The sequence below is a fragment of the Thunnus thynnus genome, chromosome 8 (assembly GCF_963924715.1).
Source record: "Thunnus thynnus chromosome 8, fThuThy2.1, whole genome shotgun sequence".
NCBI lineage: Eukaryota > Metazoa > Chordata > Actinopteri > Scombriformes > Scombridae > Thunnus > Thunnus thynnus.
The window spans coordinates 25,254,946-25,282,153 of record NC_089524.1 but is presented as its reverse complement, the minus strand read 5'-3'; the positions used below and the strand labels follow the sequence as shown (position 1 = coordinate 25,282,153).

General features: G+C 39.7%; 4 protein-coding genes across 5 annotated transcripts; all 4 read left to right on the top strand.

Annotated features, from left to right (window-relative positions):
* The first annotated feature begins 5,577 nt into the window (after positions 1–5,577).
* Positions 5,578–7,623, top strand: jun (Jun proto-oncogene, AP-1 transcription factor subunit). Its single transcript, XM_067597461.1, has one exon. The coding sequence runs from the start codon at positions 5,915–5,917 to the stop codon at positions 6,896–6,898; it is 984 nt and encodes a 327-aa protein (XP_067453562.1). The 5' UTR covers positions 5,578–5,914; the 3' UTR covers positions 6,899–7,623.
* A 3,262-nt stretch (positions 7,624–10,885) lies between these two features.
* Positions 10,886–14,715, top strand: caiap (CARD- and ANK-containing Inflammasome Adaptor Protein). Its single transcript, XM_067598124.1, has 4 exons — positions 10,886–12,128; positions 12,238–12,411; positions 13,164–13,386; positions 13,478–14,715. Exons 1-4 carry the CDS (start codon positions 10,945–10,947, stop codon positions 14,225–14,227), a joined length of 2,331 nt encoding a protein of 776 aa, XP_067454225.1. The 5' UTR covers positions 10,886–10,944; the 3' UTR covers positions 14,228–14,715.
* Positions 14,716–17,449: 2,734 nt separating this feature from the next.
* si:dkey-86e18.1 (uncharacterized protein LOC557342 homolog) lies at positions 17,450–19,542 on the top strand. Of its 2 annotated transcripts, none has more exons than XM_067597459.1 (5): positions 17,450–17,593; positions 17,913–17,953; positions 18,043–18,117; positions 18,223–18,409; positions 18,883–19,542. In XM_067597459.1, the coding sequence occupies exons 1-5, from the start codon at positions 17,527–17,529 to the stop codon at positions 19,467–19,469; spliced, it is 957 nt and encodes a 318-aa protein (XP_067453560.1). In that variant the 5' UTR covers positions 17,450–17,526; the 3' UTR covers positions 19,470–19,542. The 2 variants fall into 2 exon arrangements, with proteins under 2 accessions (XP_067453560.1, XP_067453559.1); XM_067597458.1 differs by having other exon boundaries at positions 18,220–18,409.
* A 128-nt stretch (positions 19,543–19,670) lies between these two features.
* On the top strand, positions 19,671–24,791 carry faslg (Fas ligand (TNF superfamily, member 6)). The gene is made up of 4 exons (XM_067597460.1): positions 19,671–22,936; positions 23,597–23,639; positions 23,746–23,808; positions 23,898–24,791. Exons 1-4 carry the CDS (start codon positions 22,658–22,660, stop codon positions 24,314–24,316), a joined length of 804 nt encoding a protein of 267 aa, XP_067453561.1. The 5' UTR covers positions 19,671–22,657; the 3' UTR covers positions 24,317–24,791.
* The last annotated feature ends 2,417 nt before the right edge of the window (positions 24,792–27,208 follow it).

Sequence of the window (27,208 nt, the reverse complement as noted above, 5' to 3'; positions counted from 1 at the left end):
AATTTCTCTGCTCATCTGCTAACTAGTCCTCAAGCACTCTTATACCAACATGTGATGTTATAACTGACTCAATATGTGAATATATGTATTATTAAAATCATAATTTGTGTTTTATCAAAATAGTTGAGCTACTCCATAATCTTTCCATGTACCTCCTGGCAGCTGCAGAGGTATCCCTTACAAGTACCCCTGCTTGGGAATCTTCTTCTAAATATTTGTGCAATGACACTCCTCCTTCATGTCCTCACGCACTGACAGATTCATGCACACATTCATGCACATACGGTAAAAGCAGACCCAGACATGTACACACATACACACATCACATGTGCAAGCTTGCTTACAGGCCAGTCCAACACACAATCTATGCAGTCCAGAGCTTTTTTCCCTTCGAATAACAGCTGAAACAACAATTGTTCTCACAGGGTAAGACCATTGTGACTGTGAACTGTCTCAAAAGCTTCAACAGTCTGTCTCCCTGTCTCTCACTCACCCTGCAAACCTCAAGGGATGCTCAGTTTGACGTAAAAACCTTTTTTTTTTCATTGGCTTTACATTTGTGCTTGTCCTTTGTACTGCACAGTGCTTTGGCCAGTGGTTTAACTTTTAACAATACCAACACAAACACAGAGAGCACTCTGAGATTTTACTGAAAAGAACTGCTGAAACAATACAACCAGGCCACAGCCTGTTTCCATCACAGGGGAAATCCTGCTGCCTGGACGGCCACTGATATGAGTAAGATGAGAGGGAGAGGGATGAGAGAGAGAGGGAGAGAGGGAGGAGGAGAAAGATAAGAGAAAAGCAAAATGTGTGGGGGGATACAAATGGAAGACATTTGGGATTCAGTCCAGGAGGGAAAATAGTGCAGAGGTAATTTCAGGATGGAGGGAGTGAAAGAGGTGAGAGCTAGGAGAGAGAGAGAGGTTAATGATAAGAAAAAAAGTTCAGCGAGAGGCAGGGGTTGATGGGAGGAAAGACTGAAGACTAGAAAACTCACAGGAACAAATCAGTGCAGGTCAGGATGCAGCTGAGCAGGAACACAGTGCTTGTAAAACATGGTGAGTTTGTGTGAGAGTGTGTTGATGCTTAATCTTGGAAATAAAACAAAGAGATACACAGAAAGGAAAGTGAAAAAAATAGTAACCACCCATTGTGTAGTTGAAAAAAAAATGCAATTAAAAAAAACGTTGTTGTAAATGTGAATTTAAAATATGGGTGTGTGAAGTCAAAACAGTTGCACTTGAGGCAGCTTTAGGTTATGAATATTTTTCTTGTAACTTTTTGGGGTCTGTTCACCTTTACATGGTGTCAGATGTTTTTACAAGTGAACATCCTGGAAGTCTTAGTGTGGACAGCTGCACACTATCAACATTGTCAGACACTTATATTCATTCCTCAGTCAACATCTGCTAATCAGCTCCATGCAGTCTCAGTAGGATTTTAGTTGATGAATGGCTTCTACCAAATGATGTAAGTAGGAAACAGATGCATGTCTTAAATGCAGCTTGAGCCATATTATCATTATAATGCTGAGAGAGAGTGCTGTATATATTAATACTAAATTATACTATTCAGCTTTCTTTTGCCACCGGCAATGGAGGAAATATTCAGGTCCTTCATTTAAATAAAAGTAGCAATATGGCAGCAGTGTGAAAATACTTCATTACAAGCAGGATACAAATAGAACGTAAGTAAAATTATGTTTTTTACTAAGTAATTAAAGTATCAGAAAGTAAAAGTATTCATTGCAGAAAAAGGCTCTGTGACTGGTATATTATTATATATTTTATTGTTGGGTTATTATTATGAATTAATTAATTAATGTGTGAGGAGCTAATTTAAGAAATTCACATACATACATACATACATTTTGGATAGTTTAATCTTTCACAATTCATTATATTCTCTACGCTTATATATTTTTTATGTAAAATCTTCATTTTCTTCAAGTTACTGGAGCTGTGTATTAAATATAGTGCAGTAAGAATATTTCCCTCTGAACTGTAGGGAAGTAGGAAAATAATAAGTAACATAAGTAACATAAAATGGAAATACTCAAGTGCAAGCACCTCAAATTTTTATAATCAAGTACATTCAAACAATTTCCTAAACCAACTAGAAATAATTCAATAAGAGCAGAGTCACTATTTCCACTAATCAGAGGTATTCACAAAAGAGTCCCAGTATAACTGGTGACAGTAAACCAGCTAAAGTCTGTTAAATATGGTCTGCTGCCTGATTTAGAGCCTTTAAATCATTTATTCTTGACAATGAACACACAAATTCTCACATTGTTAATTTAGCTTGAAATACATGTACCCCTCTTAGCCTCTAGCTGTATCTATCCAACAATATATGAGGACAATACTGAGTAAGTACAGTTTGTGACCACAAGTGACCAAATGTCCAGGCCCTGAACCAATGCAGCAGCAAGATATCTTTACTCCATGTTGAATAGTCACTTAAACAGTAGGGTTCCTCGCTGCTAATTCTCCCATACATTCTTACAAAGAAAATGACTTTGGCAAGCTACCACGCTGTGTGGTTACCCTCTTTATAACTTTACGCATGGCGACCAGGGAAAAAAAGCAGACCCAATTCATCCAGCGCTCCAGCCATATTGAAACATTTAAGGGTTCTGCATTAAACACTATTTGAAAGTATATAAAACAGAATCTACCAAGGTCTGTCTCTTGCCATGGGACATGGCACTGGAAAGAGCTTTAATTTAAATGAGATAATAACTTTAAATGACATCATATGTTTTACCTTAATTTAGTTTGTGTATTTGGTACAATGGATGAAATCATACATGAGGATCCCTGCTGTCAGGTGGTGGGCACCAGACCACCTACCTATGATTCTTTCATGTGCTTTAATTCAGAAGAAAAGCAGTCATGAATAGATGAATGAGCTAGAGTAGATAAATATTTCACAATGTGCCAGTGGATAAGCATCAAAACTACTTGTCCTTATTCCGCTTCCTTTTCCTTTCACCCCTCGAGTGATAGTTATAAAACTACGACAAAGTGAATGAAACCAACTGAAACTGAAAGAATAAGAAATACTTTATAAGTTTGTCCAAATGTTCATCTGTTAAAAAGGAGAAATAAATTAAGGAAAAAATATTTGAAAAGAGCACTGGGCGGAGTTTTTACCATACAGACTCTCCTTAACCTTACCCTCGCATTGACTGTATAACAAAGCGATCTTTTCTCAAGCATTTAAATTAAAAAAAAGAACCCACACAAGATCAGTTAAGTCAACCGATTAGATCAGATTCTATCCGACTTTATTGATTGCCACAGTTTGACATATACAACAGTACATAAAGACAATATCAGTAGCCATAAAAAGTCAGACTATGGCGGTGTTTTATGATCCAGTTCATCCTCCTTAGGTGCCTTTCTGAGCCAGCCAGCGCCAGGGGACTGATTTACTTGTCACACAGGGGGGACATATTTAGACATGGTGTGCTGGAGATAGTGAGCAGTAAAGCTGGCAGGGCAGAAGATGACCCAGACAGTGGGAGTGTGAAGAACTAGAGGGGAACACGTAAGACACACCAGTTAACCTCCTGCCATTAAACCAGCAGTGATTTCTGATCAAGGGCCAAGGGACAATGGACTGCACTACACTAATTACACACCCTGACATGGATAATAGGAAATGTACTTGTTCTTTATGAGGGGGAACATACGTCTGGACATCTTTTTTTTTCTTTTCCTTTTTTAACAGTAGTTTGTAGTTGCAGAAGAAATAAAAAAGTTTTAAGTGTAGCTTTTGAGATGTGTGGTATAATATGTCTCTATTACTGTAATACTCAAATGCTTTGAAATCTCAAGGGAAGGAAAGACAGGTTGTTACCAAAGTACTTGACTCAATGTGATGGACTTGGCTCCGCATTTCAGGTAAAAAACGGAGCTTTAATGCATTTCCTGGTAAATATGTCTGTGTTTTTATTAACCTGCCTGAGTGTCAAATTCTAACTTCTTCAGCATAAACAGTATAGTGAAAGCCAAGTGGGGAGTGTTTTGTGTATGCGGTGCTATTAAGGACAATTTATATGAGACCACCAACCAGAGACCACCGTGACATCCCAGACCGTGAAGCAAAAATGACAGTCTGAACACTTTCCACTGTGAGTGCACACACACATGGAAAAAATCTTATTTGTTTTCACGTAACTGTTTTCATTCACTTTTTCCATGTTTTTTTGAGCTCATGACTTTCTCCAGTTCTAACCCACAGAAATTAGAGCTCAGATTTAGCTGCAGTAGAGAACAGAATAGATATTTGTGGGGTTCATTTTCATTTACTTGTATCATATCATATCATATATCATAATATAGCTCCATTTTAATTCTTTTTTTGTTTTTTTACACACTTTTTTGTTTTTTACACTACTCAACCTTGCATGTTGTGAACAAACATTGTAAATGGACATTAAGTATGGAAGGATGCATCACTGGTGAGACTGTAGTTTACCAAAAAAGGACTCGCTATTGACCCATGTCCCATTCTGTTTTAAGAGATAAAACAAATAATAATAATAATAATAATAATAATAATAATAATAATAATAATAATAATAATAATGATAATAATAATAATAATAATAATGATATGGGTATTTTGAGCTGGATAAAGGTGAATAAACTTGATTGGCAAAACAGAAAAGAATTGAAAAGATTTTTGTTTACTGTTACTGTTATATGCCTGATCATTTTGTATAGCCTACATGTGGTAGTGAGAAGAGAAGAAAAGAGAAACAGAGGAGATGAGAGGGGAGAGAGGGGAGGAGAGGAGAGGAGAGGAAGACAGGAGAGGAGAGAGAGGAGAGGAGGCGAGGAGAGGAGAAGAGAGAGTTGATGGTGTCATTTTCACTGTATACAACAGAGTAATATATATCATACTATGACCATTTTGAATCCAGATAAACTATACATTAACTACAGGAAAAGATAAAATATAATTTTGTATTTTACTGTAGGCCCACAACAATTGTGAGTGTTAGTCATCTTGAATGGCAGAATAGAACAGAATTTTCTTATTAAAATGTGCTGTTATTGTGATATATTATTTTAAAGCCCAATCATTTTTAAAACATAGAATAGAACAGACCTTTCAACAACTCTTTAAATTACCTCTTCGGGTTAATTTAAAGCGTTATTTGCGCACAAAAGTGTTATTAAATAGTAAAAGTGTAATGAATAAAGGTTTACTAACAGATAGATTAAACGTAGGCTGCTTCATAACAGAATAATCGGTGAGAAAGCGGTGCTGTATCCTCACTAGCTGTCCCGCCACTGACAGTAAAGCGGGCAACCAGATATTCAAAAACAATACGTCATCCCACAATGCACCGCGCTTACGCTCTCCTCTCCTTACAGCATTACCTCATCCCACAATCCACCGCGAGATTAAGAATCTTCTGGGTGGTCGCCTAGGCAACGCGCGTTATCTGAAGGGCTGGGCCCCGCCCCGCGTCACGCCCTCCAGCCAATGGGAGAGCCCCACCATGACATCATGGCTATTTTTAGCAGTGGTAGCAGATAAGGTTTGCGTCCATGCTGTACAACTCAGAGTATATACACATCCACAGAGGCAGAGGAGGCACCGCAGTTACTGCTGCTGCCTTGAAGAGAAGAGTTAGACTCAATACAAGTCTGGATACTGTGACTAAAGCTTTCTGAACTGTTACATCTGAACGACCATCGCTGGCTGAAAGAAGTAAGTCCTGATTCATGTGTCAAGAAAAGTGCGCACTCAAAGTTTGGAAGTTTTTTACGCACAGAGAGGACGTTTGGAAACCAGTGTTTTCTCCTTCAGCTGATAACCAGGAGGAAGAGAAGGGACGAAAAGTTGTTTTATAGAAGACTTTGTAGCTATTGTTTTTGTTTTGTCTTCTATGTATACCAAGATGGAAACTACTTTCTATGACGACTCACTCAACGCTTTCTCCCAGCACGACAACGCCGGCTACGGATACAGCAACCCCAAAGCGCTGAAACACAACATGACACTGAACCTGTCCGACCCGACGGGCACTCTGAAACCTCACCTCCGGCCCAAAGCCAGCGACATCCTCACCTCTCCCGATGTGGGCTTACTGAAGCTGGCATCCCCGGAGCTGGAGCGGCTCATCATCCAGTCCAGCAACGGGCTCATCACCACCACGCCGACCCCGACCCAGTTCCTGTGCCCCAAGAATGTCACAGACGAGCAGGAGGGATTCGCGGAGGGCTTCGTCCGAGCCCTGGCCGAGCTCCACCACCAGCACATGCCCGGCACAACTAACGCCAGTGTCACCTCAGCTGCCCAGACCGGTGTCAACACTGCCCTGCCGCCTGTTTCCTCCGTTGCCGGTGCCACCGTGTACAACAACAACGCAACCATGCGCTCTGACTCGCCGGTTTATGAGGACTTGAACACTTTCAACCCGGCCATCAGCACCGTCTCGGCACCGAGTTACACCACTTCAGCCCCGACTATGTCCTTCCCTGCTGCCCCGCCACAGCTCCCCATCTACGGGCAGCCCTCCTCCGCCCAACTCCCCCGGCTCACGGCGCTCAAAGAGGAGCCGCAGACCGTGCCCGAGATGCCGGGGGAGACCCCTCCTCTCTCCCCAATTGACATGGAGAGCCAGGAGCGCATCAAGGCCGAGAGAAAGCGGATGAGGAACCGCATCGCTGCCTCCAAATGCCGGAAGAGGAAGCTGGAGAGGATCTCGAGGCTGGAGGACAAAGTCAAGACCCTCAAGTCCCAGAACTCCGAGCTCGCGTCCACCGCTAACATGTTGCGCGAGCAGGTGGCCCAGCTGAAGCAGAAGGTGATGAACCACGTCAACAGCGGGTGCCAGCTCATGTTAACGCAGCAGCTCCAGACCTTCTGAGGTGTCAGAGGCGGCGGAGAGAGAAAAGACTGTAGTTGAACGAGACGGACGCTTCCTGTGATAGTGAGTGGCTGTATCTCCCAAAATCGTGACGGGATTTGGGATGATGTGGCGCGACACTGGCAGGACCCGGGGCCGCACAAAAGTTCCTGAGTGCCACGGGCTCCCCGGTGGCGCGTCCCAAGAGAGGGGCTCGGGACAGTGACAGTAGCCATGAACCAGAGGGGGCATGGCAACAAGCAGGATACCTTTCTGTTTCTGTTTCGTGCTGTTTTTACAGAACTGGACAGGACTGAAGTTTTCTTGATTTACATCCAGCTCTGCATGGACCTTGTCATGACCATCAAAGGAGAATTCAGTATTAGAGGATTTATGAACTTGCAATAGAGACTTTTCTTGCTGTAGCCATAATGGCCTCAAACTTGGGCGTGTTGGCCAACTTTAAGCGGCTGAAAAGTTGTAACAAAAGCTGCCTGACTTCTGAGTTACAGTACAACGTACTTTTTCTTATTGTAAGAAATTAAGTTAGAAAAGCTTCAAGATTTACTTGTTTTTTTCTAAAGTTGTGTAATGGGGTTTCACTCATTGTTATATGTATATAAGATCAACTTGGAGTACTTATGTTTACCATTTGTAATAAGGATACTGTATAATTTTTTTATGTTTGTTTTCTGAGCACTTCAGAAACTAATCAATATTTAAGAAAATAAACCAGATAAAATGAAGCAACATTGTCTCTGTGTTCTTGGAAGTGTGTGACAGAAAAAAGTGGGTGTGCCATGTAAGGAGCTCAAACAATAAAACATGTTGCAACATGTTGCAAGAGCTGCTAGTTCCCAGTACCTCAAGGTAAATTCCATTAGTGCTAGTATTGATCCAAGCTAAGTGATTGTGTTTCAGCTGACAGACCCAGTTCGCTTACTGACACAGGCCAATTCTGTAAATTGGGGTGTAGAGCTCGGGATCCACACACACACAGGCCTGCCTGAAGTTATTAGACAAAACCTCTCTTTGTTCTCAGGTGTTGACACTATAACACTGTAAAACATTGTAACCACAACACTGTGGAAGATTTAAAGTTGAGGTATGACATCTAAGGCAGTGGTTCTCAAAGTGAGGTCCGGGGACCCCCATGAGTCATTGAGGGGGTCCCCAGCAAAAAGGGGAATACTTTATTTTCACTCTAATTTCATCCATAAGTAACACAATGGCAGAATATATGACTATTTAGGTCATGGGTTTCATACACTTTCTCTAATAAAACATCTAATAAAAGCAAAAATCTTATCAGATGGGGGTCCGTGGTCTAATTTGTGTCAGTTTAGGGGTCCTCGATGTGAAAAAGTTTGAGAACCACTGATGAGGTATCAATGATCTGACATAACAAAAGGAAAATCACAAAATCCTTCATGTTATTGCATCATTTAGTTATTCAACATTACTTCCTGGCCTGTTGTAAATAAAGAAAGCCCCAACATGTGAAACAACAGTGTTGAAACAAAACCCACAAGAACTTGCAAAAATAAAGTCTGTCAATATATTACAAATGAATAAACATAGGCTGTAATAAATAACACTGAGGATTAACCAAACAATTTAAATGACCCACTGTGGTTTTGTGGGAGATTGTGTTGTGGATATATCATATTATCATATAGCTATACCAACAAGTCATATGATATAGTGCACCTTCAATGAGTATGCTGTAAACACCTCTCTGAAAAAGTTTAAAAGTAACGAAAAGAACGACAAAAGAATAGTTTCACCACCACAAATCAAAACAGAAGATTGGAATCTGTTATCCCTAAAAATCACTGACAGGTCTTTAAATACAGCGACTGACACAAGACAACAACTATAGCTGATACTGATACTATTTTCTAATCTCGATAAATGTTTGAAACACAGCCCAGTATTTTCAGTTATGACTAGTTTAGTAAATAAATGCAGTTTAGTTTTATTCACTGTTTTGGTCACATCTTCAATTGTGTAAATATACCTCAAATTTATGAAGTAAAAACTTGAAAGTCAGGAAATTTCATGTAAATATTAACTACAGCTGATGAATGTGATGGGGCAGGTCACATATTGCATACAGTGGGTGCTGCTTATAATGAAACACTAGATGGCGACATAGACCTGACAGATGAACTGTTGTTGCTTTTCTTAAAGTCTCTCACTGTAGTTTACATTGGCTCATCAGTTGTTTCTCTGAGCATGGATCCAAACAGATCTGTCACGATTTCAAGCAAAGAAAGAAAGAAAAAAACTGATGTTAACTATGAAGGCTTGTTGGATAGTTTTGAGTCTGACTTTGATACACAATGTATCTTAAAAGTGAAGCGAAATTTTCATCTACTTCATCGGCCCATTACGTCTATGTAGCCTTGCTGTTTGGCCTTTTCTTTCTTTTTTCTTTTCTTCTTATTAATATTTTAATATAGCCTAAATCCACATGGAAGATTTCCATAATGTGCTGTGTAGAATAAATGCAGCTATTCAACTGTCTATTTTTTAAAAAAAATCTTAATAGGGCATAAATAAATGAAATTGCATCAGTCCAATTCAATATTATAATAATATTATTAACAACGAAATGATAAACAAATGGAAAAAGTTGATGATAGTCTAAGGGAAGGTTTATTCTGATTGATTTATCATAAAATACATACACATACACATAAATTGCCGATATTCATTATAAATCTGCTTTCAGTCGCTCTGATTTCTCAAACTTGGGGCAGCATGACATCATTCCGGAAAGAGGTGTCCTTCCCTACCATATTAGGAGAGGGAACGCTCGGAAGATCTACGTCACTCCGGTGGAGGCGTGTATTACGGGAAGTGGAGCGACTCTGTAATCTGCACCATACGGTGAGTCCTGAGAAGTTATCCAAAGAAGATTGGACTCGCTTCCCAAGGGCAAATCAATGAAAAGATTAAGCAGAGACTAAACGTATCTCATACAACATCAAAAAGTTAAAGGGGGAAAAAAAGATTGCAGTGAAATCCATGAATCTAAATCTGCAATAATTGTATGTTTACTATGATATAATCAAGTACTTTTACCTCATTACAATTCAGAGGGAAATATTGTAGGCTACTTTATATTCTGCTACATTTATTTGACAGCTCTATTAGCTCCTTGTCAGATTAATATTTTACATTAAAAATATATAAACATCTTAATATGATGCAGTTTTATGGATTCACTTTATTATGGATTAAAATGATCTCTAGCACCCAGCTACAACATTAAACTGTTGCTTATATGTTAATGCATGTAAGAGGCCATTCTGCTGCATAATGAGTACTTTTGATATTTTTAAGTACATTTTGCTGATAATATTTACTTTTAGTTAAGTAAGATCTTGAATGGGTATTGCTCTTATTTACAGTAAAGGATGAGAATTCTTCCACTGACTTATTGTGGCATTTGACATGAGAAACTGTTCAGCTTGTGTTTGTGGTGTAAGGTTCCACAAGATCATTAAAATTGGGCTACTCGTCACCTTTGACATAAAGGCGAGATGTGAATCAGAGATTAAGCAGAATGGGGTTACCCAGGGAGTGCACCATTTTTGCACCCACACAGGCTCACTCATGCAGAGACAGATGTGCGCTTTCCCTCCCTCGTTCTCTCACTCTGTCACACACATAAACAGCTGAATTTCAAAACTTGTTATTGTGGTCACTGTTTGAAACATCAAAATGGAAAATAAGATTTCTGCTCTGATTAAGCCCTTAATATTAAACAATGAATTATAATCTCAAACTACAGGATAATAATATATAGCTGTTGCTATGCTTCCCCTAATCAAAGTAACAATGCTAGTTTGTCACATAATCTCACAAAGCACAGGTTAAACTGGATAGATTTGCATGATGAATGGCTTCTGTCTGTATTTCGTTGCTAGGGCAACGTATTTCCCTTAGCAATAAGGTGTGAAATACACCCCTACACACACACACACACAAACACACAGCCAGAACCGCAAGATATCACAATGTGTTAAAGTGTACACAGGTTAGAGATTTCATTTAAAATGATGAATGTACTCAAGGATTTTGATGCTCAAGCAGCATCAAACTATATGAATCCCTATGCTGTAGATGTGATCCGGGCGAAGAGAAGAGATCTGGTTTATGGGATCTCACATACCGAGGATCTACTGGAGCTACTTGTTACAGAGGGGGTCATGACAGCTGCAAAAAGATCAATTGTTTTAACCATCAGGACTCGCAAAGACCAGAACTCTAGGGTCCTGGACATCTTGGAGGCCAGGGGTGAGAGGGCATGTCGGAAATTCTTCCATCCTTGTCTCATGCTGGCAGAACCTGACCTTTATCAGCGAATTAAGACTTACCTGGGGAGTGTGAATGAACGAATTAGAGACACAAGCAGACAGCTGATTGGATATTTGCTGGAGAGGGAACAGGAGGGAATGGATAATGTTGCTGATCGAAGTGTCACTCAGAAGACTCATAGTGTGTTTGCCACCTCAAAGACAAAAAGATCTAGCCACTGCAGAGACACTGTGCCAATTTTAAAATTAGGGGACCATGAACCAGCACATAGCAAATCACAAAGTCTCATCCACATGATTGTTTCAGATGGGGAGGTGGCTCTGGCCAATGATCTATTAAATGACACTAATATCAACACTGTCAATTCCTCCAATGAGACACTGCTACATGTAGCTGCTGAGCATGGGCATCTATCCATTATTGAGCTCCTGCTTCAGAGAGGAGCCAGACTGGACCTGAAGGATAATAAGGGCCACACAGCTCTTCACAGAGCAGCCAGCAGGGGTCACACTGAGATAGTCAGAGCCCTCATAAAGGCCGGGACCCTCAACTACACTCTGGATCTGCAAGGCAAAACTCCCATTCACCTCGCAGCAGAAAATGAGCACCTGAATTCTGTAAAAGTCCTGGTGAAGGAGGAGGCTGAACAGTCTGAAAGCCACACACAGGACACGTTTCTCCACATGGCAGCCATGGAAGACAACTCGAGGCTGGCTGAGATGCTTCTGCAGAGCGGGGCTGCTGTCGATGCCAGAAACAACAATAAAAAAACAGCTCTGTTTTATGCAGTTGCCCGGAGCGATGAGAAAACAGTGACTGTTCTTCTAAATGCAGGGGCTAAAGTGGACTATGATGTTATAAATGAAGCCATTAAACTAAATCAAGAATCAGTTCTCCATCTGCTGCTTGGTGAGTCTTTTCAGTTTATGATATTAAATGCAGATATACCATCTGATTATCTGACTTTCCTTTTTTGAGAAAGCACAAACCTGTGAACATTCAAGCTGATATTATATTTTGTTCAAAGCAAGAGGAGCTCTGAGTGGAGAAGTGCTGGGTCCTGCTCTCTTCTCAGCTGTCAGACAGAACTACGATGGAGTGGTAACTGCTCTAATAGACAGCGGAGCAAATGTGAACATGTCTGACAAACAAGGATACACCCCTCTCTTATTGTCAGCTGAGCTGGGGCACACAGAAGTCTTCAGGTGACATCCTCCAGCAAGGACTGCATGTTGCTAAATCACACTGACTGGTCTCTTTGATGCCTTCACATTCTGAGAGCTATGATTTTATCAGTGACTAACATTTTTTTAGAGTTAAATATACAAACAGCAATTCCACAACGGAAAATGTTTCTCCTTTTCTCTCTCATTTTTCTCCCTCTAAAGTAATCTCCCTCCCACTCAGAATACTGTTAGACAAAACATAAAACTGGCACATATTTATATCTATCCCATCCTGAGATAATCCACAAAAAGACTACAAAGATCAAAGAGCTGAAACAGTACTGTATTGAATAGTGGATTTAATAAGTTCAGTGGATCAATAAGGTACTTTTCTGTCAATCATTCAATTGAAGCCAGTCTTCAAGAAAAAAAGCTAAATATACCCTACTTCCAGCCCTGTCTCTGTCTCATGACAGAAGAATTTTAAGTCAATATGTGTAATACTTGTGATTATAGTATTGCTCAAAATATTCTAGTGGCATAAATGACAATATGTTGACAGTTCCAGTGAAAAGTCATGCTGTCCCTTTTGCTTCCAGTCCTTCATTTTCAGTGTTCCTGGGTCAAATCTGTAGGTGGAGGCATGAATTGCTGCCTGCTATAGTCTTTGTTATATCACCTTTGGGGGGGGGGCACCTGTGTCAGAATTTGCATTTTACATGTGGCTTTAAATGTTTCCATACAGAGACAGGAGTGAATTGTGACTTTCTTTTCTTTTTTTTTCCTTTCAGAGTACTAGTAGCAAAACAAGCCAAATTGGATGCTACTTTATCTGATCTCTCCTCAGCCTTGCACCTGGCTGTCCACAGTGGCAGTTTGTCTATAGTGCAGACACTGCTGGAAAAGGAATTAGACCCCAACAGAGCTGGACCTAAAGCACAAACCCCTCTACATCTGGCTGCTCAGTATAAAAGGTCAGACTTAGTTGGTCTGCTGTTAAGAGCTGGAGCACAGGTACTTGTTGAAGCAGTTGTTGATAGGTGTCCATGTTGCAGATATTTACAGTATGTTTGTCGATGCTGAAAGTTGTGTGCCATTTCTTTAGGTAAATGCAATGGCCCAGGATGGGGTGACCCCTCTACATTTAGCCAGTGGGCAAGGTCATGCAGAGACAGTGATCCAGCTTCTACAAGGCAAGGCAGACCCAGGAGTGAAAGACAGGCTAGGGAGGACTGCCCTGCACTGGGCAGCCTCTTCCCAAGGAGAGAGTTGTGTAGTAGACCTGCTGCTGTCAGCCAAAGCCAACCCAAACTGCACTGATAACGAGAAAAAAAATGCCCTCCACCTGGCTGCTATGGAAGGAAAAGTAGACGCTGTGACTTCGCTGTTGTCGTACAAGGCAAAAGGAGAAGCTAAAGACATGGATGGTTCCACACCTCTGCACTGTGCAGCAGCTAATGGGCATGCTAGCGTGGTTTCAGTTCTTCTACAGTCACTCAACAACAAGGGGATAGAAGAGAAGAATGCATGGAGGAAAACACCACTTCACGCTGCAGCTGAGAAGGGTCACGATAGTGTGGCTGTGCTGCTCCTGGAAGCTGGGGCAAAGATCAATGCTACAGATCACAGTAAAGACACTCCTCTGCACTGCGCTGCACGAGGTGGACACCAAAAGGTAGTGAAGAGGCTTGTGGGCTGGGTGCAAGCTGGGCTCATGGGGCAGAAAAAGAAGGTGAATCTGCAGGCTACCAATAACTTGAGGAAGACAGCACTGCAGGTGGCAGAGAGTGGAGACACACCGGAACATGAGAACATTGCAACTTTACTAAAGAGACAGATGTTTCTCATCAAATAGAGGAAAAGAGGTTAAGAGAGCAAATTATATTGATATTACCTTTTATCTATCTATATGTTCAGCGAATCTAATCATTGATGAAACCATATGAATGTCATAACATATGCTGTGAAAGGTATTTTTTTTAACATAAATTATCTGACAGAAACAAAATTTTAATATGGAAACAAAACCATAAATACTGTAATTTTTGTTTAGACATGACTAGAGACTGCACAGTCTGGTTGTTAAGGGTTTTTAATTGTAGGTTATGTACCATAGTAATGTAGCAAGTATGAAGTCATGAACCCCCTTCCCGTGTCCAAAACTATCCATGCCAATAAAATGCTCTTGAACACCAAACCCAATAAAATCCCAGTTCTGAAACAGACCTCAATTAAAATTTTGAATGAAGAAAGGAAATTTTCTCTTTGGGTCAGGATTATACTCACATATGTCAACATCTCAGACATAAATTTGCCATAAATATTGCTGCAAAAGAAAGAATGATGGCCATCGAAAAAAGATAGTATTTGGTATATACATTTATGCCATGCTAGCGACATGGCTCTATATGGCAATGTTGGTCTGTTGGTTGGTGGGTCAGTCTACCACTTCAGTCCTAACTGAAATATATCAAAAGCTACTGGATGGATTGTCATGACATTCGTGGTTCCCAGAGGATGAATCTCACTGACTTTGGTGATCCCATGGCTCTTCCTATAGCACCACCAGCAGGTCAAAGTTTTCACTTATCCTGGGAAATATGTCTACTAGATGGATTGGCAAAACAAAGTGTACAGACATTCTTGGTCCTCAGAGGATGATTCCCACTGAATGTGGAGATTCCCTGACTTTTACCCTTATGCCACCATGCAGTTCATGTTTGTAGTTTTGAGTGAAATATCTCAACAACTATTAGAAGGATTACCATGATTTCAGGTACAGACATTCATGCTGCCCTCAGGATAAACTGTGTAACATGACTTTTCATTTACCACCATCATCTGGTTTAAAATGCACTTTGTCCAGTACTTTAATTTATGACCAAATACCTGCAAAACTAATAACATACCTATCTGCATGAGCTGTTGTTTAGTGCTACCTGCTGTGTTTCCAAAATTTTATTTGCAATTTTGATGAAAACAAGTTTTGATGTGGTTGCTGTGTGGTCTGTGCCCAGTTCTTTAAGTTAAAAAAATTCTGTCAGAGACGTATTATACCGCATTTCACATACACTTTTATCCAGGGCTGGATTAGCAGTTGCCTGCTTTACCTGAACATCTGCATAATGTGTTTCATCAATCAAGTTGTAGTGCAGCCACCTCATATAAAGGGCAGATGGTGTTTGGCACTGGAAACTTTTAAAGGGATGTTAATGACGCAGGTGAGCAGGTAGGAGTATGTGCAAAAAAATGGTGATGTTGTTTTTACAAAAACATGAATGAAACAGAGGCAAAAATGAACCTCAGGAAACTCAACAAAAATAAGTTGCTGAAGCAAAAAGATCACCTGCCATCTTCCCTATTCCATGACAGCTGACCAGTGACTGGCCTGTTACCTTCTCAGCCCCACCTAACTGGAATGTACCATCTACTCAGGTAACCACAGGATGAGCTAGACTGATACCAAGCCTTCACAACATACAGAACACCATCTATGGAGGATTTCTATGTTAATACTGACAATCACAATTTCCTATGGTCACACACACCCACAGCCATGAGTGAGCCAAATTATCCAAAATACCATTGACAACAGAACAGATTTTTCCTTTCTACCTTAGCTTGAGAGTGCCTAGTGACTCACTGCTTCGTGCAGCCAACGATGTACAGCTGTTGTCACTATCGCTGATTAAGCAGACAATCTGCCCAACTGTCATAAAACTCTTAAAAAAGATCACAGCAGGAGTGAAGCCCTTCAACAAAATATAACAATGTGAAACACAAACTTCTCAACTGAAACCCATATTCCATTATTTGTGTCACATGACTGTTAAATCAACAGAAACACTGGACTGAAATTAGTGATCTAATACACAAAACACTAGTAATGTTGGGAACCAGGGCCAGATGAAAAGAGAGAGAGAAAACCTTCTCACAGTATAATAACAGTATAAATAATAAAAAAAACAATATTACTAATACACAGATGGTGAGAGAAATCGTGTCAAAAGGGGCCCACAGCTCATTTTTGCCACCAGTGCGTTGCCCTGACCTGCCCTACAAATGATCTGCAGAGATGCAAGTTGTGCTGTTTGATTATGATCTCTTAAAGCTGTAAACCATAAACCAGATCTCTGTTAATCTATTAGTCATGCACATCTTCCTTTTTCATGAGGTGTTTCTTCCTGTATGCTTGTATAAAAAAAATGCAAAAGTCGCTGTAAGCAAACCACCAGAGACCTAAGAAGGTCATGGTGGGTACTTGATGGGCTACATCAGCAGTTCTTTGTAATTATTTCAAAATCCCCCCATTACCATTACCATTTTCCATTTTATTGCTGTTGTATTCCACGAATCAACACTTTTGCAACAGCTAATGCTATGTTGCAATAAGGAATTCACACATTTGCATTTAAACCTGGCCCAAGGTATAATGACATTATGTAAAACATTTTTTGAGGGTATGAGATAAATATAATGATATATACATGAGAATATATTGCACAGAAACAAAAACCACATAAGTACTTTGGAGAAATTCAAAACCTAAGTATAGACTATGCTTTTGTTTTTTACATTTCAGATAGGGAAACAATATTTCATTTGTTTTTTCACTGTGCTCATTCAAATTTATTTTGGCTAGATATGCAGAACTTAATGAATAGGGAAATGGGTCGGCCTACTAATGTACAGATTGATGTGTTTGATGTGATGTATTTTGTGTTCAGTGGGATGAAAAGCAATATTACATATATAATTCAGCTGCCGCTCATTCTTGGTAAATTCCACATTCACAAATCTGAATGGTTTGGCTCCAAGCTTTCATTGGTGTGTTGTTGAAGTCAAACAGTGGGATACTTTAATCGAAGATGTGAAAAACAAAAAAAGACAACAAGGACTTTCAATAATTTTAAGGAAGTACATTTTATTTGAACTCTAAAAGGACTCACAATGAATAGACTTTGGACTCCTCTGGCTTGTACAAAGTTGTTCTCTTTTTTTTTTTTTTTTTTTACTGTTTTTGTATGACAATTGTTTGTATGAGAAGTTGTTGTAAATAAAGTTTTACGGGAAAAAGACTAAGCATGACGGTTGTGTCACGTGACTTTGTTTTGTCTGTGCCGCGGTGCTGCAGACTCTCAGGACTCGTTCGTAATGGCAAGAAACGAAGAGAAACAACAAGGGAGGTTGAACAGACTGTGGCTGCAGAAAGAGAGAGAGGGTAAAGCAGCTTGTAGTCACAACATAAACTGCCATTTAATTCATATTTCGCTGATAATAACTCCTTGTTGCACGGCCAGATAGCATGATATTAGCCACAGTTGTGCTAACAGGTGTTGAACTAACTCCATGTGGTTGAAATGAAAAATATAAACGGACAAAATTCCTGCCAGTGGGAGTAAATGTTCTCATAATGTCTTCATATTTGCCTTTTAAGAAGTAATATTAAAAGCTTGTGTTACTTTTTCTCTTCCCATTTAGCACACAACATGGTACTCAGAGGAAATAGTAAGCATTTCCTTTCAATACTTTCTTTACAGAGGGACGACTCAAAGATGTAAATGAGCGGAGACCCAAGCTGGTAATAAAGAAGTTATAAATAGTTATCACATCGCCACCATTTACTTTGACTTGAACTCAAATGTTTCAGCTAACCCCTTTCTTCCACAGTCTACTCTTAATTCAGCTTCCTCTGTGAAAAAGTGGATACCAAGTATCAAGAATGAAATAGAATATTATTTGCAGGTTAGTGAATTGTTATTGATGTGTAAAATCAATTGTCGCTGATGACTGAATTTTCTGCTGAAAGATGAACGGTGTCTGTTTTTGTCTTTTTTTCCCTCTCAGCAGTCCCAACTCTCTCATTACCCAGAGAGGAAGATAGCGGAGTTCCAGCTGCACATTGAGGCTTTAGAAAAAGAGTACAAAAGCTTCATCGCCAAACTACGAGTTCTTGACCCCTCCTGTAAACACAAGCCATGGACTCCTCGAGCGTATTGTAAACGGAGAGCAGAGACACAAGACTCTCCAAGCATCGGTCAGTGTGTTATGGGCTATGGCTGATCTCTTTCATACTGTTGAAGTTGTTGAGAAATAGTATGATGCTAAAGAAAAGTTCATCTAAGGATGTTAGCCATAATACAGGTGAAGGTTGTGATGTGACTGTATAACTTTTACTGCTTACACTTGTCTAATCTGTTTTGCAGGGCTGCAACTAACAATTATTTTCATTATTGATCAATTTGATGATTAGTTTCCCGATTCATTGTTTTGTCTATAAAATGTCTTAAAATAGTGAAAATGGTTGTTATAATTACCCAGAGTCCAAAGTTATGTCTTTAAATGTCTTATTTTGTCCAACAGTCCAAAACCCAAAGATATTCCATTTACTATAATGTATGACTAAGAAATGTATAAAATCATCACATTTGAGAAGATAAAAGTAACACATTTTTTGGCATATTTGCTTAAAAAATTACTTAAACTATGTGTTTTTACTCTCATTTACAGTTAAAATCCCTCGGCCCTGTGAGTCACATGATGGTAGCAGTCAGCTGAGTGGAGGTGAGAGTGACTTGGCCACTGATTGGAGAGGATGTCACAAAACCTCAGCCATTGAGAGACACAGCTTTCCCCGTCATTTGGAGACCAGGTTTCAAACCCCTGTTCCCACCAACCCAATCTCAGAGACCTCAGAGGTCTGTGCAGGCCAGGACCAGCCCCTCTGCTTTGATCATATGCGGCTGGCGGTGGCTGCTGCTGCGTTCAGAGGGCTGTCAGATCAGCGAGGCGTCTCTCAAACACAAAGTCTAGCCAGGGTGCTGCAGTCTGGCCTGCCGAACCTCAACAATCACCCTTTAGGACAAACGTTTTCAACTCAGAGCAGAGACACTGTTGGATCTGCAGGGAGCAATGAGGGGGCAACAGTGGGATCTGATGTCGGACAGAAAGATGTTGTCCGAGAACATGAGTCAGACTTTGAAGCAGCAGAGGGGATACCTGGGAAATCATCTAGTACTGGGACAACAGGGGAGAAGACATGTCATGTGCTGGGACTAGACTGTTACTCTTCTTCTGATGAGGAGTTGGACACGTGATACTTTTAGATCATGAAATAAAATGCTGCGCAATTTTCTACAATTCACATTACAATGAATTTATTTGATGGAACCTCTTGATGTTCTGTGTTCATTCAAAGACTTCGGTTCCAGTTCAAAGACTTCATATGGATAAAATTAATATCATGACAATTATCACATCATTTCTGAAAACCATGTAGTAGAAAGTCTTTTTAATAGGATTTTACTTAAACCTCTAATTTAAAAAATGCCTGCATTTTCTTAAAATGATGATAAGCTTAAAGCGTATTAATTTTTACATGAGAACTGCAAATCATGATATCTCAATTTTAGAATGTAGTTATAATACAATTAAATATAGAAAATATACATTTTAATATTGAATGAAAGCCTTAGTCACAAAAACTGCTGCGTAAGGGAAAGTGTATGTTTGCAGAAAGATCTTAGTAATGTAAAGCGTTCTGGGCTAAGAATATCATTGTCATTTTCAGGCGCTACTTCATTTGTGTAATCACTCATCATGACCACAGCTACTTCCATTATACAACAGAGAGCAGGAAGAGTGCGCGAGAAACACAGTACTGAAAAACTTACTGATTCAGTGATTCATTTTAGTCTCCCTTTTCTGGTTATTTTAACTGGAGCAGCAACACTGAACACAGCCTGGTTAGACCCCAAACCCCACCCTCCCACTAATACCGGTCTGTGCTGCCACTGCTGTTGCACTGCTGAGTCTCTTTCAGCATGACACTTCTGGGAAACAGACTCATCATCTTGTAGAATGCAGACACATTGTGCAGTTTATGGTTAAGTTTGACGTAATTACCCCTTAAGTTACAGCTTTGTATGCACAATGCAAGGTGGGTTTCTCTTTGCCTTTACAGGGGCCTGGAGAAACGAAACGAAACTACTTTTAACGGTGGACAGGGCTGGGTCCTTAGAGCTTCCTTCGCAGTTACTATAATACACACACAAAATACAAAATTACTTTTTGCACAGTATAAAATACTGGCTTGGCTTCACAACATAATGAGGCTTTTGTGTAACTGAAGTTTTATGCAACACTCCTCTTCAGCAAGGTTATTTTTCACAAGTTCCCATGTATGAGGTTGGAAATATGCCCTTTATCAAAAACCACCAAAAGCCCACTAAAGAGGGCTAATTACTATTAATAAACGGATTTTCTTGATCAACCAGCAGAGAAGTGCTAATGTCTTATGGAAACTGCTGCAACCACAGTGTAGGAGCAGCGTAATCGTGCAGTATCCTGAACGAACCCCAAAGTGACAGAAAGACCACAACGGTATGAACTGAGAGGGGAGGAAAGCGGCATTCTGCTTTCCTGTAAGCTCAGCTCTGAGGTATTATCTGGGGTTAATTCTCACCTCTCTGAAGTATCACTCCCTCTGTCACAAACCTGCCTTTCTGTCTCTTGCTACTAGGTCCTGGCAAGCAGCAAACAAAAAAGCCAATGCAGAGACATATGTCTTTTTCATGTGGCAGCACTGTCTACCCACCAAGAATACGCTGTGTACTACTGAAACTGCTGTATCACTGTTTACTAACACACTTTGCCTCATAAAGAGTAATATGCAGGAATAATGCATTTTACTTATAATACAACAATACAATTTGAAGAGGTTGAATCCCTAAACCAAATATTCAGATTCAGTACATGGTTAAGAGTTGAAGAAGACACCCCTGAGAGGCCTGTATGGCGTGCCCAAAAAGAAAAAAAAAATCCCCAGTTCTGTGAAAAAGAAAGTTAACATGTCCACTAGACCAGATACATTGCATATGAAGTGCTAGTCAGGTAACTTTGTTTGCGGTAACTCAGTCTTTCCTCTCGTGGAACATGTGAAAAGGTCTTGGTGGTTAGTGAGGTGGGGGTCAGTTGAAACCTCTTGCTTCCTTTCTCTCACATTTTGCTACTGTTTTACAGTGGTGGAAGAAGTACTCAGATCCTTTACTTAAGCAAAAGCATAAATACAACAATGTAAAAACACTCCATTACAGGTAAAAGTCCTGCATAAAGTAGAAACTTAAAGTACTCATTTGGTCCTTCTGACTGATATATTATTATATGCTATCATTAGATTATTAATACTGAAGCATCAGTGTTAGAGCAGCATGTTACTGTTGTAGCTGCTGGAGATGGAGCTAGTTTCAACTACTTTATATACAGTTAGCTAGTTTAGTCCACTGGTTCCCAACCTAGGGATTGGGACCCTCCAAAGGGTCACCAGATAAATCTGAGGGGTTGTGAGATGATTAATGGGAGAGGAAAGAAAAAAAAACAAAGTTCTGATACACAAATCTGTTTTTCAGTTTTTGGACTTTTGCTCTAATCTTTTTTTTTCTTGGTGAAATATTGGATCATTTGAACATTTATTGAAATGAAACCATGTCAGAAGTTTAGAGGGAAAAATCACTATTTGGAGGAGCTGTTAACAACTCATAGACATCTGAAATGTGACCTCGACTACACACTGCTTTTTGTAAGACGTCAAAAGCCAAATAGGTTGGAAACCACTGGTTTCATCTTTAACAATGTGTTGTATTTTAAAAGCTTGTTATATTATCCATTGTGTCAAATCTTCAACTGAAAAGTAACTAAAGCTACCAAATAAATGTAGTGGAGAAGAAAGTACAACATTTCCCTCTGGAATGTAGTGGATTGGAAGTATAAAGTAGCATCAAATGGAAATACTCAAGTAAAGTACAAGAACCTCAAAATTGTACTTAGGTACAGTACTTGAGTAAATGTACTTACTTACTTTCCACCACTTTGCTAACATTTTAGATGTACACAGTGAAAAGAAAGTGGAACTGGTAATCACTTACAAGAACCAAACTGTGATAAAGTTTAATAAAGTTTTGTAGTTGTAAATAAATACTGTTTAACAAGTAATTACAGATAAATACTTTACAGCAATGTAGACCAGAGGAGAGTAATATTGTAGATGTATGGACAGATACAAGTAAATGGATGGGTTGATATAGTTTCTTGGGTTGTGTGAGTTTATGAAAACTACGTTGCACTTGTCTGCAGTCCATGCTATGTGGGAGGGACCTATGTGGGAGGTGAATATCTTGACAGCTGATGCTTGGTTTTTAAGACAGAGGTGCTCAGACAAAAGTACACACCTCCTGTATGCAGAGGCAGTAGATGCACACACAGTTTCTCTCACGGTAGGACCTACAACATGATGGGTGACCAGAGCTATCCATTCCCACAGGTGTTTCTTGTGGATGGAGGTGGAGGTCAACAGAACTCTGGCCAGCTTCCAAATCTTGTGCCCTGCTGGTCCTTTCCACCTGCCCAGGGCAGAATGCGGAGCCGTGGGAAAAGTCGGGGATGCATGGGGGTCAGTCCTGGTCTGGCCATGGTTGTGTTGTTCCTGTTCCTGCTTGTGTTTGCAGCTCTGGGGTTCGAAACCTACCAGATTTACAAAATAAAGGCAGAAATGAAAGAGATGAAAAAGGTAAGAAGCCACTGGGTTTGGATGGATGTGGAGGTGTACATGGAGAGTGCAAGAAAGGACACATAAGAGAAATGTTTGAAATTCAGTGAGCTTTTACTGAGTTAAGAGGATAATGATGACTGCAGCAGTGTTTGAAAATGAATTGTTTCAAGGTGGAAAAACAGGAGGAATGTGAAAATGGAACCAAAAACCGGTAAAGATGTAGCAGAATGATGATCCTATGCAAATTATGTAGGAAAGTAGTTGAGTGTTGATTAATACAAAATGATTTGGCTGTAATACTGCCTCTTGTGCCATTTTTAATGGGAGCATAGCTGCAAACATTTTACAAAGGTGTGACTTTTCTCCCCATTACATAGAGAGGGGGTGATAGGTGTAAGGTGGGAGTATGGAAAAAGTAAGCTGGAAAGTTGCCACAGAGCCACAGACTTTAATAACTTAATTTATTCTTTGTTATAATTTAAAGAATTAAAATACCTCAACTCTGCTCTGACATTTAAAAATGCAAACCAATGACTTAATCGTTCCATCTGTGGTCACTGGTCCAGAGAGACAGGATATCCTCTCTCTGCCTCTCTGCTCTGAGAGAGGTTTGAAAGAGAAACACAAGCGTCTGTGTGATGTGGTATTGAAGTTTCTCTGTCTTTCATCTCACATAAGGTTGAACGTGAGCCAGAGATTAATACACCTGCAAAGCAAATTGGTAAGTTGAACACCAACACCATGAAAGAGTTATTCCCAAAACAGGGAAAAATCTTCCCAAATAAAGGAAAAGAGGTGATGTGACTTTAATCTGATGGTTGTTTCAGGTCTCTATAAACCTGCGTCGAACGGAGAAAACATAGACAAGAGAGCTGCGGCACATGTGATAGGTAACATTTATAATAAAAGTGAAACTATACTCTGATTCTCTAACCTACATAGGACTAAAAGAAGTAACATAATCTCTCCCTTCTTGCAGGGCGGATTGAAAAAAATGGATTCCATAAAACCTTGCGATGGGAGCCGAGGGTTGGTCGGGCGTTCACAGCTGGAGGAGTGACGTACCGGATTGAAGATGGAGCCCTGCAGGTCAATGAGAGCGGACTCTACCACATTTACTCACGAGTGGAGTTAATCTTTAAGCAGTGTTTACCTACAACTAGGTTTGATCACACTGTGTTTGTGAGGAGAGTAGGACACCCCTCACCTCTGACCCTGATGGACGCCCACAGAGCAGGTTTCTGCAACCAGCTGCCGGGGTACCCATGGACCACCGAGAGTTACCTCGGCTCCACCCTGCAGCTGCAGAAATACGACAGAGTTTTAGTAAATGTGTCGCAACCCTCTCATCTTAGTCCTGCACATCATGCCAACTTCTTTGGTCTCTACAAGATCTAAAGAGGACAGGTTGATGGGCTTTGTGGTTTTTTTATGTTGCTCAATCTCTTAAGTAATTTTATCCCAATGAAAGAATGTAAACTGCTCAGAATGTCTCAAGCGGGAGTACTACTTACTCATCACTTTACTCAAATGATTCCTACTCTGTGATACCTATGAAGTACAATAACTGCACTGAACAGTGTAATATTCTGTAATGTTAAAACCCAGAGAAAATATGTTGCACATTCTGTTTATTGCCGCCAGCTTTACAATGGGTGATGAAATGATATGAAACAAATATTGTGCCTTTTATCATTATCGATGTAGAAACAATCTGTTAACACTAAGGTGCTGATTTAGTTGTAGCATTTTTTAAAAAAAATATTTATTTCAGTGTGGATCGACACTGTTGATGTCTAAGTGTGTGCTTATGAAACAGAAAGTATTTTAATGGCGGGTGTTTTGAAGCTAATAAAGACGTAATTTAACTTAATTTCCATTTGCTGGAACAGCAAAGTGCTTTGTTAATGGTCGAAGTCTTTCTCATTGAAATGTTTCAGAGTGTGTCATGTTTGTTCAATCTATCATATAATAAACACCCACATGAGTTTTGTTCATGCCCACAGGAAAGTATGTAGATAAAGACAGACACCAACTCAAATTTGGTTTTGCTCCAGGCTCATTTTGATTCCTCATTATAATGAAGTTGATTTCCATAGATTCCACTGTGGTAAAACAGGGCCAGGTTTTGAAAGCAGCCAGTTAAAATCTCCAATCAGGCTTACATGGATAAGAGTTCCTGGTTAATATAAAGCTTCAAAAAATGATTTAGAAACCATAGTGCAAGTGCACTTGCATTGCTGCAGTACGTTTTTTTTTTTTTTTTAACATTTAACACCCTCATCTTGCTGCTCTTTTTCTGCACACCACAAACACAGATGTAAGTTGATGCGAAGAGGCTGGGCAGAGACAAGGGGACAAAACAGTAGCAAGTCTGACGTGCATTTCCTTCCTGTGTGATCATGAGGGTCTTGTTCGCGAGTTGATTTTTGTTAAAGGTTGCACGGCATTCAAAGAGTTTCTTCTAAACTCATTTATGTTCAATTTTGTTTCCTTGTGAGCGTCACAATAAGAACTGAATCTTATACACAAATATGAAAGGAATACTGTAAACAAAATTTGAATGTACAAACCTCAATGTTTCAGTCATTTGGGTTAAACCACATACTGCTCACAGAATCTCAGTGGTTACTGATCAATGAAAACAAAAATGGAGTCGTATCTAACAGTTTTGATGTGCATTACACTTAAGTGTGTGTACTGTTTCCATATGAGCATGTTATCACAACAAGTTGATTCATAAGAATATAGCAGAGTTGAGCTACTGAATCATCTCCATTCATTTTTGCATTACTGAGCAAAAGTGGACCTTCAGTGCAGAGCACGACAAGTCAGGAAACAAATGAGCAAAACATAAAATACAACATTTCAAAAAAGAAATTAATTGATAATTCATTATGTTAAGCATATCTGCTGTGTATGTTCTGTATTCCGAAACCTGCTCGGAAATGCAGGTTTCCTTAGTTATCTAGGTATCTTTTTTTAAGTGAGACCATAGATTTGTCTGCAATCTACAATCAACATACTTGTGGTTGCATCTTGTTCCATCACTCTATACTCATCCCAATACTGGCAGTTCAAGGTGAAGTTTTAACTGTTAAACGTTCAACCACTGCAGACTGAGAAGGGGGCTGTAAAGATTTACATGTTTCCGTCTCAGTCCTGACACACTACGCTGTCGAGTTTGTTGGAATCAGACGAGGCTGCACAATCCTCAAAATTAGCCTTTTTTATGATAAAGAATGTTAAGAGATTGTGGTCATTAATACCTTAATGCTTGGAATATTTGGGCTCTTGGAACAACGAATTGTGCAAAGTTTCATGTGAGTCAGACTCATTAGTTATAACCATTTAGATTAATCATTTTGCCGGTGCCTGATTTTCCTGTCGTTGCCTTCAACTTTAAACGTCATTGTATTTGCTGATCTTCATTCACTAGATCTGAATATCAGTAAATGCTTTATGAGCCATCCTGTAGGTGGGTCTGACCTCTTTAGTGTGAAGTAACTGAAATGTAGTCTTAAGCTCTTCCTGGTTTCATGGAGGGTCTTGAGCCGGAGAGTGATGTCTTCATTTATTGTTCTCATTTAATGGTTACATTTCTTGTCACATTACACTGGCCTAACTGTTTTGTAATATGTGACCCCTTGGACTGATTTTTTAAATAACGTATTGTTGGAATTTAGATAGAAACTAGATTCAAGATTCAAGAGATTTGTTACATGTACAGCAACCCAGCAGATGGCAACACTGAAGGCAGTGAAATCTGGCTTCTTCGAACTCTAGTTCCAGCTAGAGTATATAATAACATGAGAGAAAAGAGGAAGATAAGAGAGAGACAAACTAAATATATATATATATATGTATATATATATACATATATATATATATATTAATATACATTATATCACACATTGGTGTGCAGGTGCGGTATCGCACATAAAGTAGTAAATAGCTGAATAGTGTATTGAACATAAGTGATAGATGATAAATATAAATGCTGTCTAGTGGGGAACAGAGTGTGTGTGTTTGGTGGGGGTGAGTAAATGTGTAGGAGAGGAAGACTGTGTGTGTGTGTGTGTGTGTGTGTGTGTGTGTGTGTGTTTTATCTATGTTGGGTGGATCATCATATTTAAAGATCAGCAAGGCAAGCTGTGTTCCCCATTGAAGTTTCAAACCACACCGTGAGATAAAGCTATGAGACAGGTTAGAGAAGCAGCTGTGTTGTAACTCACTGCCTGCACAAAACATGAGCGGAGGCTTTCTACACCACCAAATTATAATATTTGC